Source organism: Acanthopagrus latus, chromosome 18 (genome assembly GCF_904848185.1).
Source record: "Acanthopagrus latus isolate v.2019 chromosome 18, fAcaLat1.1, whole genome shotgun sequence".
Taxonomy (NCBI): domain Eukaryota; kingdom Metazoa; phylum Chordata; class Actinopteri; order Spariformes; family Sparidae; genus Acanthopagrus; species Acanthopagrus latus.
The window spans coordinates 28200634-28215478 of NC_051056.1; the positions used below are offsets into that span (position 1 = coordinate 28200634).

Sequence of the window (14845 nt, forward strand, 5' to 3'; positions counted from 1 at the left end):
CCCTCGCTTCACATCCCTCCTTCTTTCTTTCCCATTTCCCATTTTGTGAACATCCTCCACCCCTCTTCCCCCCCCCAAAAAAAAAATCTCTCTTGTCTCTTGCCTCTCCTGGCAAAAAAGGAGAGGAAAGGATAGTAACCGCAGTCCTTTCGGGTCTAAATAAATCATAGCCCAGCGCTGCCTTTGCTTTTTTACAACACCGATCCTCCACTTTCATCCTGGCAGCCATGAAAGAGGGAGCGGAGAGAGGAGGAGGAAGCGAGAGAGACTATCTGAGGACGTATGAGTAGAGGGAGCACATATCAAAGGAAATGGTGAATGTAAAAGTGTCTTTAGTCATATCCGTCCTTCTTCCTGAACCTCTCCAGGAAGCAAAACTCTTCTGTCACACGGAAATATGAAGAAACCGCAATTCAGACAGCTCCACGCCGAACTCCACGGAGGCTGTTAATCTCTAAGATATTAGAAATTAGTTCTTTGAACCAGCGACCATAAGTCACTGCTGGTTTACTTCAGTGTGACGAGTTTATATTTCATGTTTTATGTCGCTCAGTGACGCTTCAGGAAGAAAATGATCCATGTATCAGCCTCAACATGAAGAACAACTAGCTGCATTTTCACCCTGTTAATGAAAAATGACGGAAACTAAATTATGGAAATGCAAAAATAAAAAAAATGTAACAAAGCATTCCCATTCTTTAAAATTAGATTATCACCTCGTGATGAACGGCTCTCAGTTTGTCGGTATTTGTACGAACTTCTGCACTTTTGCGATGTGACAAATACTATGTGAGTCCAATTCTTTCAAATGTCACATCATTTTAAACATGTTGTCTAATTTAATGAAGAGGCGTCCCATCGCTCCGCTTTATTTCCAGACAACAATTATAACGAGATTAATGAAACCAACAAACTAAAATCCATTTAGCATTTTCAAAATGAGCCTGACGCCCGAGTGTTCGACTTCTGACTCGTCGACGTCGCTCCTGCGAAACACATTAAGCAGCTCAGATAGAGCCTAGTCTACCAAGAAACAGCGGCTAATTAAAAACGACTAGATTAATTAATGTGGAGATTCGTTAGTGGCAAGCAGCGCAGCGCCTCTTTCAATTGGGACGATGCATTCACACACACACACACACACACTGCTGCAATATACACACACAGACACACAATGTTTCCAGACCGCCAACAGAGAAAACGTGCAGATTCGAATCTTCACACTGAAATATAGAAAAAGTACATTTGCACATGCAGACGGACATTTTTTGGAGTGATCATCATCGGAAAGCTTCATCACGAACACACACTCAGTATATTGATGTATGTAGATGTAGGAAAACATGCGAGGATTTCGGCCAACACACACAAACACACTATCGCCTCACTCACTCCACAACTGCAGACTTTATCCTAAATGTCACTCCACCCTCGGGCTTCAACTCACAATGATTTCTGGTTGAAATTAATTTGTTGTTCTTTCAATTCACCGAATTCCAACAAGAAGTCTGAAAACCCGTCGAACTTCCAATTAACTTCCTCCCAGAGAACAAGGTGACATCTTTAAATTGCTTAACGCTCAAAAACCTTCCAAAATCTGAAATTTTACAATGAAATGTGACAGAGAAAAGCAGCTAATCTTCAGGATGGAACCAGCAAATATTCAGCATCACCCAGCGATGGATCCACGAGTTACTCACCTGATCAACACCAACGATAATAACTCCAAAAACCCCTTAAACTAAATCTAAAACAAGCAAACGGCACTTTTTTCTAAATTGTTTGGTTTCTATGTGGCCCTAACGTCCACACACACACACACACACACACACACACAGAAATACACACCTACCTGATGGTGCAGTCACACGACCTCCAATCACTGTTATCTCTATCACCCCATTTTGTACTGCGGTCACGAAATCAACCCCAGGAACTGAACAGATGGAGCTGCGCCTGTGTTTTTGAGTGTGTGTACGTGTATGTGTGCGCACGTGTGTGTGTGTGTGTGCATTTGCGAGAATACACATACATCTCTGCGTGTGTGTTAAGATGCTTGAAATGAAGATCAGTCCAGCGGCAGAATTGTTCACTGTCATTCATGCCCTTTTGCTCACGTGCACACACACACACACACACACACACACACACACACACACACACACACACACACACACACACACACACACACACACACACACACACACACACGCCTTTATTAAAACGTCACATTCGCTGAATATACTGTGTGCTGTCATGCTGTCTGCTGTGAATGGGAACGGCTGCGTATTTACAGTGAATTGTAAATCCTGCCGAGTACTCAGCTGTCAGGATCTTATGAATTGCTAATATGTTGTATCTCGCGCCGCTGATCCCCCTCTATCTGCCCCCTATCACTTCCATTGTGCGCTGAGCAAAAAAAAAAGTGCGGCAGGGGAATAAAAAAAAAAGGCAAACTGCTGAAAGGGAATAAAACCTTGAAAGGGGGAATCATGACAGGTAGAAGCACAGATGGCAAAATAAAAGATTTGTGCAGCATTTCGAATTAAATCCGAGCTAAAAAACATCTTTTCTTTCTCTTCACAGCAGCTAAAAATACAAACATTTATTCCATTAGCTGTGAGAGCCGAGGGTGGCTCACAGTGTATTGAGCCACGTTCACTGTATCCTCCGCTCTCTTTAATCATTCATGTGAACACATCGGGCAGCGCCGGACTGCACCAAGAACCATCACACCTACAAACAGCAGGACGCTCATCAACATGCGCCTGTTGGGAATCACCGCTGAAGCCTTCACATTGCAAATATTGTGGCAAAATTCTTTCCATCTCACCCTGGATCCAGTTTAATTTCTTAAATATAGATTATTTCTGGGAGGAAAATCAATGATTTCAAATACAAATTAATGAGAAAACATTTTTTTCTTGTGCTGTTCTTGCACAAATATGGCAAAAGACAACATGTTTCCAAAGATGTTCTGATGTCTCAGGTGACCCACAGTGTTACCTGGTGCATCTTTATATGATAATGAGACAGATTTCCTCCTGAAGCGACCAATTACAGCTCTTGTCTTCATTTTGGGTTTCCTCACTGAGGGAAACAAAGCTTGACTAATGAAACCAGGAGAATCAACAACTTCCTGTTCCCTCCTCGAACGTCACCTTCATCACTACGAGTCTCTTCTCGTCTCCCTATTGTCCTCAACAGCTCTCACTTAATGATCGACAAGCATTTATCTCCAGAGAGTCGGGACGGTGCTGTCAGCCTTTCCAATCATCTCGTCCTCCCATCTGCCATCTCGACGTCTTGTTTCAACATCTTTGTCTCCTAGCTTCTCTCGCTCTTCCTCTTTCTCCTGCCTTATTTGCTTTACGGTTTTACCCTCCAATAAACACATTCAGCAACACCATCACCAACCTCTTCACCTCTCGGCATCACACAGCAGAATATCAAGACATTGGCAACAAAAGCAAAAACCAAAGACAGGATGTTAACTTCCTCCAGCTTGGTCTTACATAAAAAATGAAGACAAGACAGTCTAACCTTTACATGTTTCAGAGCAAAAATTGGTGCAAAAATCAGCATCTGCACGAGAGCATGTGCACACCACACACACACACACACACACACACACACTTGTGTACAATGATGCACGCCCACCCCCACACACACACACGCAGGCATACAACTGTGGAGAAAGTAGACACCTCTCCCAACACTACCTGGAATTGCACAGTCGCCAGTCACACCTCTGAGCATAGTGACAAATGAGCTGCTCTAAAGATGTGGACAGATCAGACGCACACACACTCTCTCACACACTCACACACACACACACACTCTCTCACACACCAGACACACACACACTCAATCGCACACACAGCTGGAGGCAAACACGCAGGAGCATCAACATATTCCCGCACGCTGAGGGAATCACCCACATGCTCTAACACACACACGGTGCAGAGAAAAAGCACAGGTGGCTGCAACACTGTTTTTTTTTCTCACTCTCTCTGTTCGTGTGTGTGTGTGTTTGTGTGTGTTGTAAGTCAAGGACAACAAATTTGCCGGTGAGCGAGCAGGAACGCTTCATCCTTCCCGAGCAACGCACGCAAAGCACTCACAGCCTTCCACGCACAGAAACACGTACAAGGACAACATTTTCAACAATAACAACAGCAGCGGCTGTAAGTTAAAGCTTTGCTTACACTGAGAACACACAGCAGATGTGCATAAAGACATTGAATAAAAGATGAGAAAGAAAAAAAGTAGATGAAGAGGAGGGAGAACGAGGAAGAAGGAGAGAGGAGAGAGGGAGACGTGGATTCTTACATGAAAGGAGGAAGAAACTAAGACAGAAAAACAAAGCTGGTACCGAGCGGAGGAGAGCGCAGGACAGGTCCCTGCTGCACAGACAGCACATGAACAAGCTGAGACGGGGAGAACAGAGGATGAGAGCAGGAAGAGGAGAAGGAGGAGGAGGAGGAGAAGGAGGAGGAGGAGGAGAAGGAGGAGGAGGAGGAGAGAGAGAACCGGGGTCTTTTTTTTTCTCTACTTACAGAATCTCCAGATCGCGCAGCGCTCGGAAAGCTCCATCTTCGATGCAGCTGATGTGGTTGCTGTCCAGTTGCCTGCACCGAGCACACACACACACACACACACACACACACACACACAGACAGACAGACAAACACACACACAGACACACACAGATGAGAGAGAGATGGGAGAGAGTCAGGCGCAAGTAACTGAAGGTCCGCTCAGCTGTGGGAGGGACTAACAAAAGACAGGTTCCGTGAATGAGTGTGTGCATGTGGGGGTGTGTGTGTGAGGTGATACCCCAGCAAGAAGGCTTAAGGCAGCAGATAGGAGACACCGGTGTTAACTCCCAGACACACACACACACACACACACACACACAGGGGATACCCAGTCCAGACGGTAGCACACAAGCTAAGGTTAAGTCTCTCACCTCGGCGCTGATATGGCCAGCCCTGAGGAAAGGAGGAGAGGAAGAGGAGAGTGCGAGAGAGGAGACCAGTACGCTAAAGTGGCCTGCCTGGCGTCAGCCTATCACCTCCCTCCCCTGCTGCAAGCCCAGCGCACACTGGCCACCAGGAGAGAGAGGGACGAGAGAGGTAGACACAGTGAAGAAGAGAGCGAGGGAGCCGTAGCTACTAAAGCCCACCCTGCTTGTCTGTTCTGTAAATATTAATTGCATTTTCTCCTCTTCCACCCCTCCTCTCCCATCCTCCTCCTCCTCCCCCTTTCCCCTCCTCCCCATGTCCTCTTTTATTCTTTTTTTTTCCTCCCTGTAGTGAAAGAGGGAGTAATTTCATTACATTAGGCCAGCCAATCCATTAAGGGCCTTTTACCGGCTCTGTCACTGAAACAATTTCATTAAAAGGAAAGCCTCCGTAAATCAACCTACAGTCACGACTCTGCCTCTCTTTCCCGTCCCCCTTCCTTCCCCTCTCTCTCTCTCTCTCTCCCCCTACTCTTCCTCTCTCCCCTTCCTCCTCCTCCTCCTCCTCCTCCTCCCTACCTCGCTCGACGACTCATTCACCGGACTCCCAGATGCACCCTCTGCCCCATCGTCATCTATCCTTTGCTTTTACTTTAATTTGCTCGGCTCTAGGTATTCAACCAATCCCCCTCCTCCTCCCATCCCTCCATCCCATGAACCCAACAACCCCGGAACCTCCACCCGCTCGCTCCATCCCTCCCATTCATCCATCCATTCTGTCTCTCCTCCCCCTCACTACTTCTTCTCCTACTTCTGCGGAGGAGCAGATGGATGGATTGCAGGTGGAAAGACACAAAGGGCAGACAGTCAGGAGTGTCTTCTTTTAAAACTTAACCAGGAAGGATGAGCGGCATTTGGACCGGTCCGCACACACACACACACACACACACACACACACACACACTTGAACAGGTGGACGCAGATACATGGAGGAAACGACGCAACCAAGCAGCAGAGAAACACACACACACACACACTAGTGACTGTCTGCTCTCCAGACACTAGGAGATAAAAGCATATCACTCCACCTTAATCTTCTTCTCCTTGTCCCCCTTCCCCATCTCATCTCTCTTCCTCTGCATCCCTCCATCCCTAATCCTTTTTTTTCTCTCTTTGACTTCTCCTTTCTTTTCCTCTCCTCTCATTTCCGATCATCCATCTTCTCCATTTTCTCGTGTTCTCTCCCCCCTCTCCTCCATTCATAATCCGTTTTTTTTTTTTTTTTTTGCCTCCTCTCCCTCTAGTGCCCCCTCGTCTCGTCTCATCTCTGATTCCCCTTCACCTTTTCTCTTCTCGCACACCATCTATCCATTCCTAATCCATTTCTTCTCCCTGTATTCTTTTATCAGGCTTTTAAATCTCCTTTCCTTCTTCTCGACACAGCCCCGGCGTCTGCTCGGCACACCGCGCCACCTGTTCTATCAGTCATGTCGGCTTTTAACCCCGAGGAAGGTGATTCCCCCAAAAAAACAGAGCGGGGTCGTCTCTGCAGGGCGACAGAAATTACATCAGGGCTTCAGGAGCAATATATTCTTTGGTTTGCTTTTATATGTGCGTGTTTTTGTCAGTGTGTGAGGGGAATCTGAGGGATGTGCAAGTCCTCAGAGCAACTGGAAAATGTTCTTACTACAGCACACCACAGGTTCAGAAAGGCTCTACTCCAATGAGTTTGGATGATTGTGAAAAAAAGGGTGTGAAAAAGTGTCAGTAGCCCCTTTTAGATAGAAAAGGTGGGACATCTGCAGCAAGCTAAAGGCTGCAATGTGCCGCCTTGTCTTTCTAAATCGGAGGTGTAATATTACTTCTTTTCCAAAAAGCCGCAACTGGGGGATGTGACGTGACGTGAAGCACAAAGTTGGGCATGAACTGTGAAGCAGGTCGAATTCGTCTTCAAAATAAGAGCTTTACATTGCAACACATTGGAGATTAGAGCTGGGTTCTTAGCGAGGGGCTTTTAATTTGAAAGCAGCGACTGTTAGTATCTTGCTGCTACAGCAACAAGCGGACAGTGAAGACAGCTACAGAGACCGAGGAGACGCTGCAGCTCCTGGATCTCAGCAGCTCTCCAGTTGCTCATCTTGGCGTCCGCAGATGAAGTGATGGACTGACTGCTGTGATCAGCTGTTTCCTGGTTTTAAAACTCCCCGGCTGTGCACGTCATCCACACCTCCGCCCATCTCAAGCAATTGCCGGCACATTGACGGCTCGGATTTACATAGCAGTGGAGCTGGAAAAAAGTGTACCCTCTGAGGTGTCATATTGGCGGACCAAAACAGACCCCCAATATACCGTCTTCTGTCTAAATCCACGGACCTAGCCACAAAAAGGACAACCAAATTGGTGGCTTGTTGCCCAGTATAAAAATCTCCTCCTCCTCTCTTTGTCTCCTCCAGAAATAAGATCTACACACAGACAAAACTTTGAAAAGCTGCTCTACAAGCCGATATACTGTAATCTCCGTTTGATCACTGTGCTCCAGAATCCCTCGAGGCACCTCCTATGTGTGCAATATGGTCGTAGTATAGCGAGCACATTTTTCGTGTACTTTCTTTCTGATATTGACCAACGGCTGGTGAACAACATTTGGCAGGAGTTTATTTTGGACTCAAGACAGTAAATATGAAACAACTCCGTGCCTGCAGGCCACGTTTGGCTCCCAACATAATTATTTTTTTCGGGGCCCTGCAAAGGCTTCCAGGGACTGATGAGATGTTTTGATCTGATCTGATGCAATGCAGTTTTATTTTAGAGGTGGTTCAGAGATACGATTTTAACAAGCTCGGTAAGCCGCACTTGATTAATTGAGCACGATTGATAAAAGATTGTTATGAGTCATTACAACTGAACAAGTGTTTAGTTTTAAGTCTCAGTCCGACGGGACTGTGGGCTCTTAGATTCTGGTTTCTTTATCTGTTGGATGAAGAGACGCTGCGATCGTGAGCATCTGTTAGATGACTGAACTCTAAGATACAGTGAGTGCTGGGGATCATATCAACATATGGCTGTGCCATGTCTGTGTCTTATGTAATTAAAAGGCATGTTGTTTCTTAGGAAGGCGATCTGGCACGCAGCCTGAGCAGCCATATGGAGACACATGGCACTGCCAAAGTTGACTGTCGTTATTAAAGCGATTATATTTCCATTAGTTAAAGGTAGGAGAGGAAGACAGATGATGGTTGAGTCTCGTTCCCTGGTGGTCAAATACTGATGCTTCTGGACCCAAAGAGGAATCTGACGGCCTGAGAATGAGACTTAACAATCAACTGTCTTCCTCTTGTCTTCCCGACTTTTAGGAGTTAAAGTTGATCAGTTCTAGAGAACAGAGCTCTAATCAGTCATCTCTAATGCGATTAATCTGTATTATCTTTATCTTCAGAGTATTACAGTCCAAACTCTACTGTTTGGGTCTGTACTGGACGTTCCCCCTCCTCACAATGTTCGACGCCGACGTTCAGTGCCAACGTGGGAAGTTGTGAGCAGTGTATGTCGCGAGGCGATTGTTTAGGGTGTAGAGGTCGGGGTGGTGGTGGACGAGTTGCCATGACGACTCACTGTGGAAAGTAGGAAATTTCAAAATCTTCGAAGAGAATGTAAAAGACTTGCCGGCGAACATGATCCAGGGTTCAGCAGAAGGTACTAATGATCTTGTCTGACGCACACAGAAATGGCCAAAAAAAGTAATAGCTGCCATCTCCAAGTATCAGAGGAGGTGCAGCCAGCGTCATCGTTACTGTTTCCTAAAACCTCTTAGAGAAAGAGGTCCGGAAGTCCAGTTGGGAGTCTGACTTTGACAGGAGAGACTGAGTCATTCAAGTCAGTCAAGCAAGATCATTGTCGGCTTGAAATACTGATCGCTGCCACAAACACAGCTGGAAGCTCTCCCTAAAAGAAATATCCACAGTTGTCACGCTTACAAATGTTGAAACGCAGAGGGTTCGAATACTGAAACACAGTCTCGAACAGTGGTCAGTGGCTTGGCAGTCAAATGTGAACATGTTTTATTCTGGTGACTAGGCTGACTGAGGAGTGCCTACTACTATAATACTCACATGTGATTTTGAAGGACACTGATGAAACACTTATTTAGTTGTTAGTGAGAAGTTGTTAAACAAATCCTTCCATATTTATTATCTCTATTATCTCTCAGTGATTCATCAGCGACCCTCAAATCTTGACGTGAGGATGAGGGGCTTCCATCGCTCCAGAGAGCTGACTGAGTGAAGGAACGACTGCGACTCTGCTCTGGATTGTATTTTGATTGATTATGCTGAGAACAAATTGTCACTGATGCTCCAGAAACCCCACATTTGTAATTTCTCTTAGAACTGAGAATAACTTGCAGATTCTGATTGACGACCACGTGCTTCGTCTTCCATCGTCATCGACAGCAAAACGATTTCATCATCTGTGGTATGATTGGATTCATCCTGACAGCTTTGCTCACCAAGCACACTGATTAGCAGTGACACGATTGGTATCAATCCGGGGATGAGGGTCCACCTCGTTGTGTGTGTGTGTGTGTGTGTGTGTGTGTGTGTGTGTGTGTGTGTGTGTGTGCTTTCATGTTTTCAGCTCGGATGTTTGTTACGGGGGATAGAACGAGGGTCCAGAATTTAATTTCCTTCCATATAATTAGTTAGTGTGTTTAATGTGTGCTACCATCTGGAGCAGAGGGAGGCACACACACACACACACACACACACACACACACACACACACACACACACACACACACACACACACACACACACACACACACACACACACAGCAACCCTGCCGCTTCATGACTTCACCAGTGAGCAACTACTTCTGACTGAGTAATTAATGAGAGGACGGAGGACGGGGAACGAGGACACACTTGCTGGGTTTTTTTCATCCAATTCAAAGCGACAAATAATGATTCACCCAAATTTGAGAATCAATACGAACAGCTTTTTGCCTGGAAATTACACAAAAACTGTTTCCAATTTGCCCGACGCAGAACGTTTTTGTGTTGATAAAGAAATGACACAATGAATAGTGACGGAGGCACAGTGAATAAATGACGAATGAAAAGAAAACGCAGTGATGCGTCTCCTTTTCATTCTGACGCTGCTTCAGTGGATCATGTTGGAACTTTTTTGGTGAAACGTGTCTATTGTGAAGAAAAACGACAACAGAAATAAATTCACCTTTTCATCTATGAGCTCAACACAGAACGTGGGAACAAATCAAATATTAATTTACAAGAAAAACAAATTAAATGCAACAAAAGACTGTATTATAGTCGGGACAACAGCATCCGTCTGTCCAAAAGTGTTTATTTCATAACGTGACAACACTGTGGTTTAGGTTTTGGTTTGACTGAAAGGAAAACATCCTGGTTTGGGTTAAATAAATCTGTAAAGTTTTTAGGGGAGTTTGTTCTCATGAGCACAGTAACAAACACGTCGGTTACAGTTGAGCAATGATGGTGGTGAACGTGACACACAAGATGGTTTGTTCCACAGAACCATCTGGAAAGACACCGCGAGAAACTGACGGGACAAACCTTCTCACATCTACAAGACACTAAGATCGCTCCACTTGTCCCTCACGAGAATCTATCGCTTTGTCTTCTGTCATCACTGCTAGTTGGAGCATGAAGTCTAGAGAGAAACATACTGAGAGAGATAAGCAAAAGAAAAACCAATGGATTGAAAACAGAGATAGAACAACTAAAAAGTATGGCAACGGGAAAATGAACAGCAGAGGAAGGATGGAGTCAACAGAACAGGTGAAAGGATTGAGAGAAGAGGTACAGGGGTGTGAATACTAGGAAGAAAAACAGAAGGCTGAGGAAGGAAAGCAGGTAGGACACAAGCAGCAAGACACTTGCTGTGTCTCAATTCAGGGTCTGCATCCTTCGGAGGCCAATTAGGTCGCAATCTGAAGGCTCCTCCAGATGCAGCCCACAGATGCTCCTTCTTCTCCCTCATTTTGGAGGATGCAACACTACCATCCTTCGTGGCCTCACATATCCCAAGATCCTTTGCGCACCCGAAAAAGAAGAAAGAAAGAGAGAAAATGGCGACATTGCTCGGTGTAGATCTTCACTTTCGCGGGCCTGGGCGGCAGAAATCGTGACGTAAGCGCAAAACGTCTGGTGACGCAACCAGGAAATGCTCCAAAGGCTAGACCGTCACATTTAACAATGGCTGATGTGGTTAACAAGATCTCTGAAGGACTCGCCTTCAAAGACTGCAAAGGCCGGGTCCTTCGAAGGGTGCAGACCTTGAATTTAGACACAGCAAATGAGAGAGGAGGAATCAAAGAAATTTTAAAAAAAAGGTGGTCTACTGAGAGAGGGGGACGCAAAGGGTAAAAAAAAAAGAGCAGAAGAGATGCAGGTCGGAGACTGGAAGTAAAAAGTAAAAAGACTGAAGAAGACGGGAGGAGTGAGGGAGGAGTGGATTAAGGATGGATGCGGTTTGAACATGTGAAGAACGAGGGGTTGATCAGAGGATTCACCTTTTCTCTCTACCTGTTAATGTTCTTTAAATTTGCTTTCCAGCATCTCTCCCTGATTCTCCCTGGATCTTCTGGTTCTGGTTCTCTTTAGAACTGAGAGTAACATTATGGCAGCGACACGCTCAGTAAACGAGTCGATGGCGGTTCACTGTGCTGTTGGTTCGTCTCCAGTGATGGGGGACGATCAGTGCCCCTGATGTAATCTGTGGTAATTGATGATTTGTACAACTCAGGGTAGGCTATGACTTGCAAATGATAAATCTGCTTTTAGTGATGTTCAAGGGCAGAGGACAGCATGTCATGTTTTTTTTCCACATAATAATGTCCATCTATGACTGTGTTCCAGCCTGAGATTGGTTCATACAGTCAAGGACGGCGGGAGGCTTTCCAACCGAGTGTTTCTTTTTGCATTTTGAATTGGAAAAATTTTACCATAAACTCTGCTTCAAGTGAATTTGTCAACAAACATTCATCTGATGGTGAAAGTTCAAGTCAGACCTGGCAACCCAGCAAAACCTCTAAAAATCTAATCTGACACTCTGCGGGAAGGCATGCAGAAGCTTCCCCAGCACCAACCACAAACACTTTAAAGGTTGTCTTTTTTTTTTTTTATTTTCCCCTGAATGCGAGTTTAAGTGAATTTAAAAGTGAATCCCAAATGCTTTTACTGTGCGGCCCAGCTGCCAGGATATTATGTCAGCAGATAACGTTCCTGCAGAATACAGCGACGTCCGAGGCTGACGGTCGCCAACCAACAGTTCTCTTTATCTGTCACCTGTTGCAGCAGGAGGTGGTAACGAAGGCGACCTGTGGGCTGGATGTTTTCAAGGACACCTGGAGACATTTCCAGGTGTTTGAGTGGCGACCAAAGCAGGTAAACAGCGACGCTTTCCGGTTCCCCCGAACCACGTGATTTATGCAGCGTAAAGAACCGCCCTGTTTTTATCTGCGGTTGTGGAGAATCGTCCTCGTCTTACATTCACTCTGGCGATTGGGAGTATTGTGATGATGAATGAAGCTGTTTCTATTCTGTCCGGCTAAATATGCTACGATTCAGACAGAGCTATTGACATTTTCTCCCTCCTGTCTCAGTTGGTCACGACCTTTAATGAATTAGCCACATCCTGCCATTTAGCGAGGAGCGTGGAGGGGGGGGTGAATGATGGGAATCCGAGTAAACAATTTCCAGAACCTGGCTACCATGTCTTCTGTCCTCTCCCCGCCTTTTTTTTTTATTCCTCATATAATCATGCAAGGCACAGTATGCCTGCATAGAAAAGACATGATGAATGCATATGACTCATTGACAGATGCTCTGCTATCAAAAGGAAACACGATTATTAATCTGTTTCGTGTAACTTAAAACACAGCCGTGCCAGATATATGTCTGGCTCTAATTGTCCATTGCTGGAATTGTGGTAAAACAAATAAAAAAGTTTAAAAACTGAAGACAAACATCTGCAGTGACAGAGACACACAACAGTGCTGGTCAGAAACTTGAGCGTGTGTGTGTGTGTGTGTGTGTGTGTGTGTGTGTACGCAGCCGACACAATGTTCTCACCCCTCTCTAAGGCGCTGTAGTCATAATTCAAACAAACGGCCACCCTGCACTGCATTGTGGGTAGGGAAGCGTGAAGCGTGGAGGCGTTTTACGAGGGAGAACAGAAAGGAGAGGATGACAGGAAGGAGAAAAGGTAAAGAAGTAAAAGCCAAGAGCTGGGTTTTCTTTTTTCTTCTTTTTTTTGTTCTGATACACTGTACGGTTGTATTGTTTGAAGAAAATTACATATTAGATTCTTCCAAAAACCACCTGAAGGTACGACGAGTGTGTAGACGTCGGGCTCGGGTGGACCCGGCGGGGAAAATGAATTATATTTCATCACAATAAAAAAAAAGTGGGTAAGATTGCGAGATGGAAAACAAGGTGCGATACGACGACGTGATGGCGGCAGATGATAGAGAGCGTGTCTGCGTGGGCGCTGAGGTGTAATGTGACGGCATATGAAACATCTGCACCTTATCTGATGCGTCCATGTTCCCTGTAATCCAACTGCGGCTACATGCTGCGGCTGCATGCTACATGCTGCGGCTACATGCTGCGGCTATATGCTGCGGCTATATGCTGCGGCTACATGCTGCGGCTATATGCTACATGCTGCGGCTACATGCTACATGCTGCGGCTACATGCTGCGGCTATATGCTGCGGCTACATGCTGCGGCTATATGCTACATGCTGCTGCTTCATGCCTCCCAGCAGCACTGACATCACATGTGTTGTGATTTAAGCGTGACTCCAAACTCTCAGTATCTGTGGATGATCACATTTATCTCTCATATCGTCGCTGCCAAACTTTTGAATCTGTTCTTCTCTCTCTTCTCTTTCTCTCTGTCGGTGTTCGTCGGTGTGAACCCTCCTCAGCTCCTCGTTCACCTCCAGCGCTTCAGGTCTGAGTTCAACAGAAGCACATTCCTCTTCATATCCGTCCAGATCCAGACCAGCACCACCATTCACCCCCCTGATGGAGCGTCTAGACTCCATCAGGGGTCGGATCATATAACACCCACAGCTTCGTCAATCCCTTAAAATACACTGATGTCATGACGGGGTCTAATCATCAAAGACTTTCCACCTTTCTCACCTTTATCAGTTCATACCTGAGTCTCTCCTGCCTGAAGTGTCGTTATGGGCTGTAACTGGTTTTGGACACATACTGGGTGGAGTTTACTGCATCAGGCTGGTTGAAGAGTGTTGAAAACAAACTTTAACAAACTTTTATCTGAAAACCTTTCTGCACGCTGACACTGTTCAGGAACAGTCAGTAAACTATTTGGACCTACAGTCAGTTAAAGGAGGGAGAGTTTTGTGTCAGTACAATCTGGATCGTTAACACTTTTTATCAGCGTTCACTTCCTTTTGAGATCTTCATCTTCATGTGAATGTGTTCAGCATCTTCTGCAGTGTGTGAATCAATCGTTTGTCCTGATTTGACGTCGTTATGTTTTTTTATGTTATAAACCAGCTTGTCTCAAATTGCTTTCGAATTGCACCCGGAGGGATGAATAAATATTAAATGGAATTGAATAAGCTGTGGCACCAATTTAGGCGAGGACTTTGCATCGCATTGAAACAATATTGTGACTTGTTCTTTTTATTATCATTATTATTACCTTCACTTTAATGAACTCACCAATGTCCTTGGAGGAAATAACACAAGGGGGTAAATGTGACTGTTGTGCACACGGCTAATTAAATCATTGCCATAACTGTTTGTTACGGTTACGATTCTCCGTGTCCTAACTGCATGTGAGACTCTGATCACGTAAACAA

At 45.3% G+C, this 14845-nt stretch overlaps 1 protein-coding gene across 3 annotated transcripts in view; it reads right to left on the bottom strand.

Annotated features, from left to right (window-relative positions):
* The window catches only part of slit3 (slit homolog 3 (Drosophila)), a 253595-nt gene that overhangs the window by 95306 nt on the left and 143444 nt on the right, over positions 1–14845 (bottom strand). For all 3 annotated transcript variants that reach the window (XM_037076548.1, XM_037076547.1, XM_037076546.1), the window contains one exon: positions 4560–4631. In XM_037076548.1, the coding sequence (XP_036932443.1) occupies positions 4560–4631 (72 nt within the window). The remainder of the gene's footprint in view (positions 1–4559; positions 4632–14845) is intronic.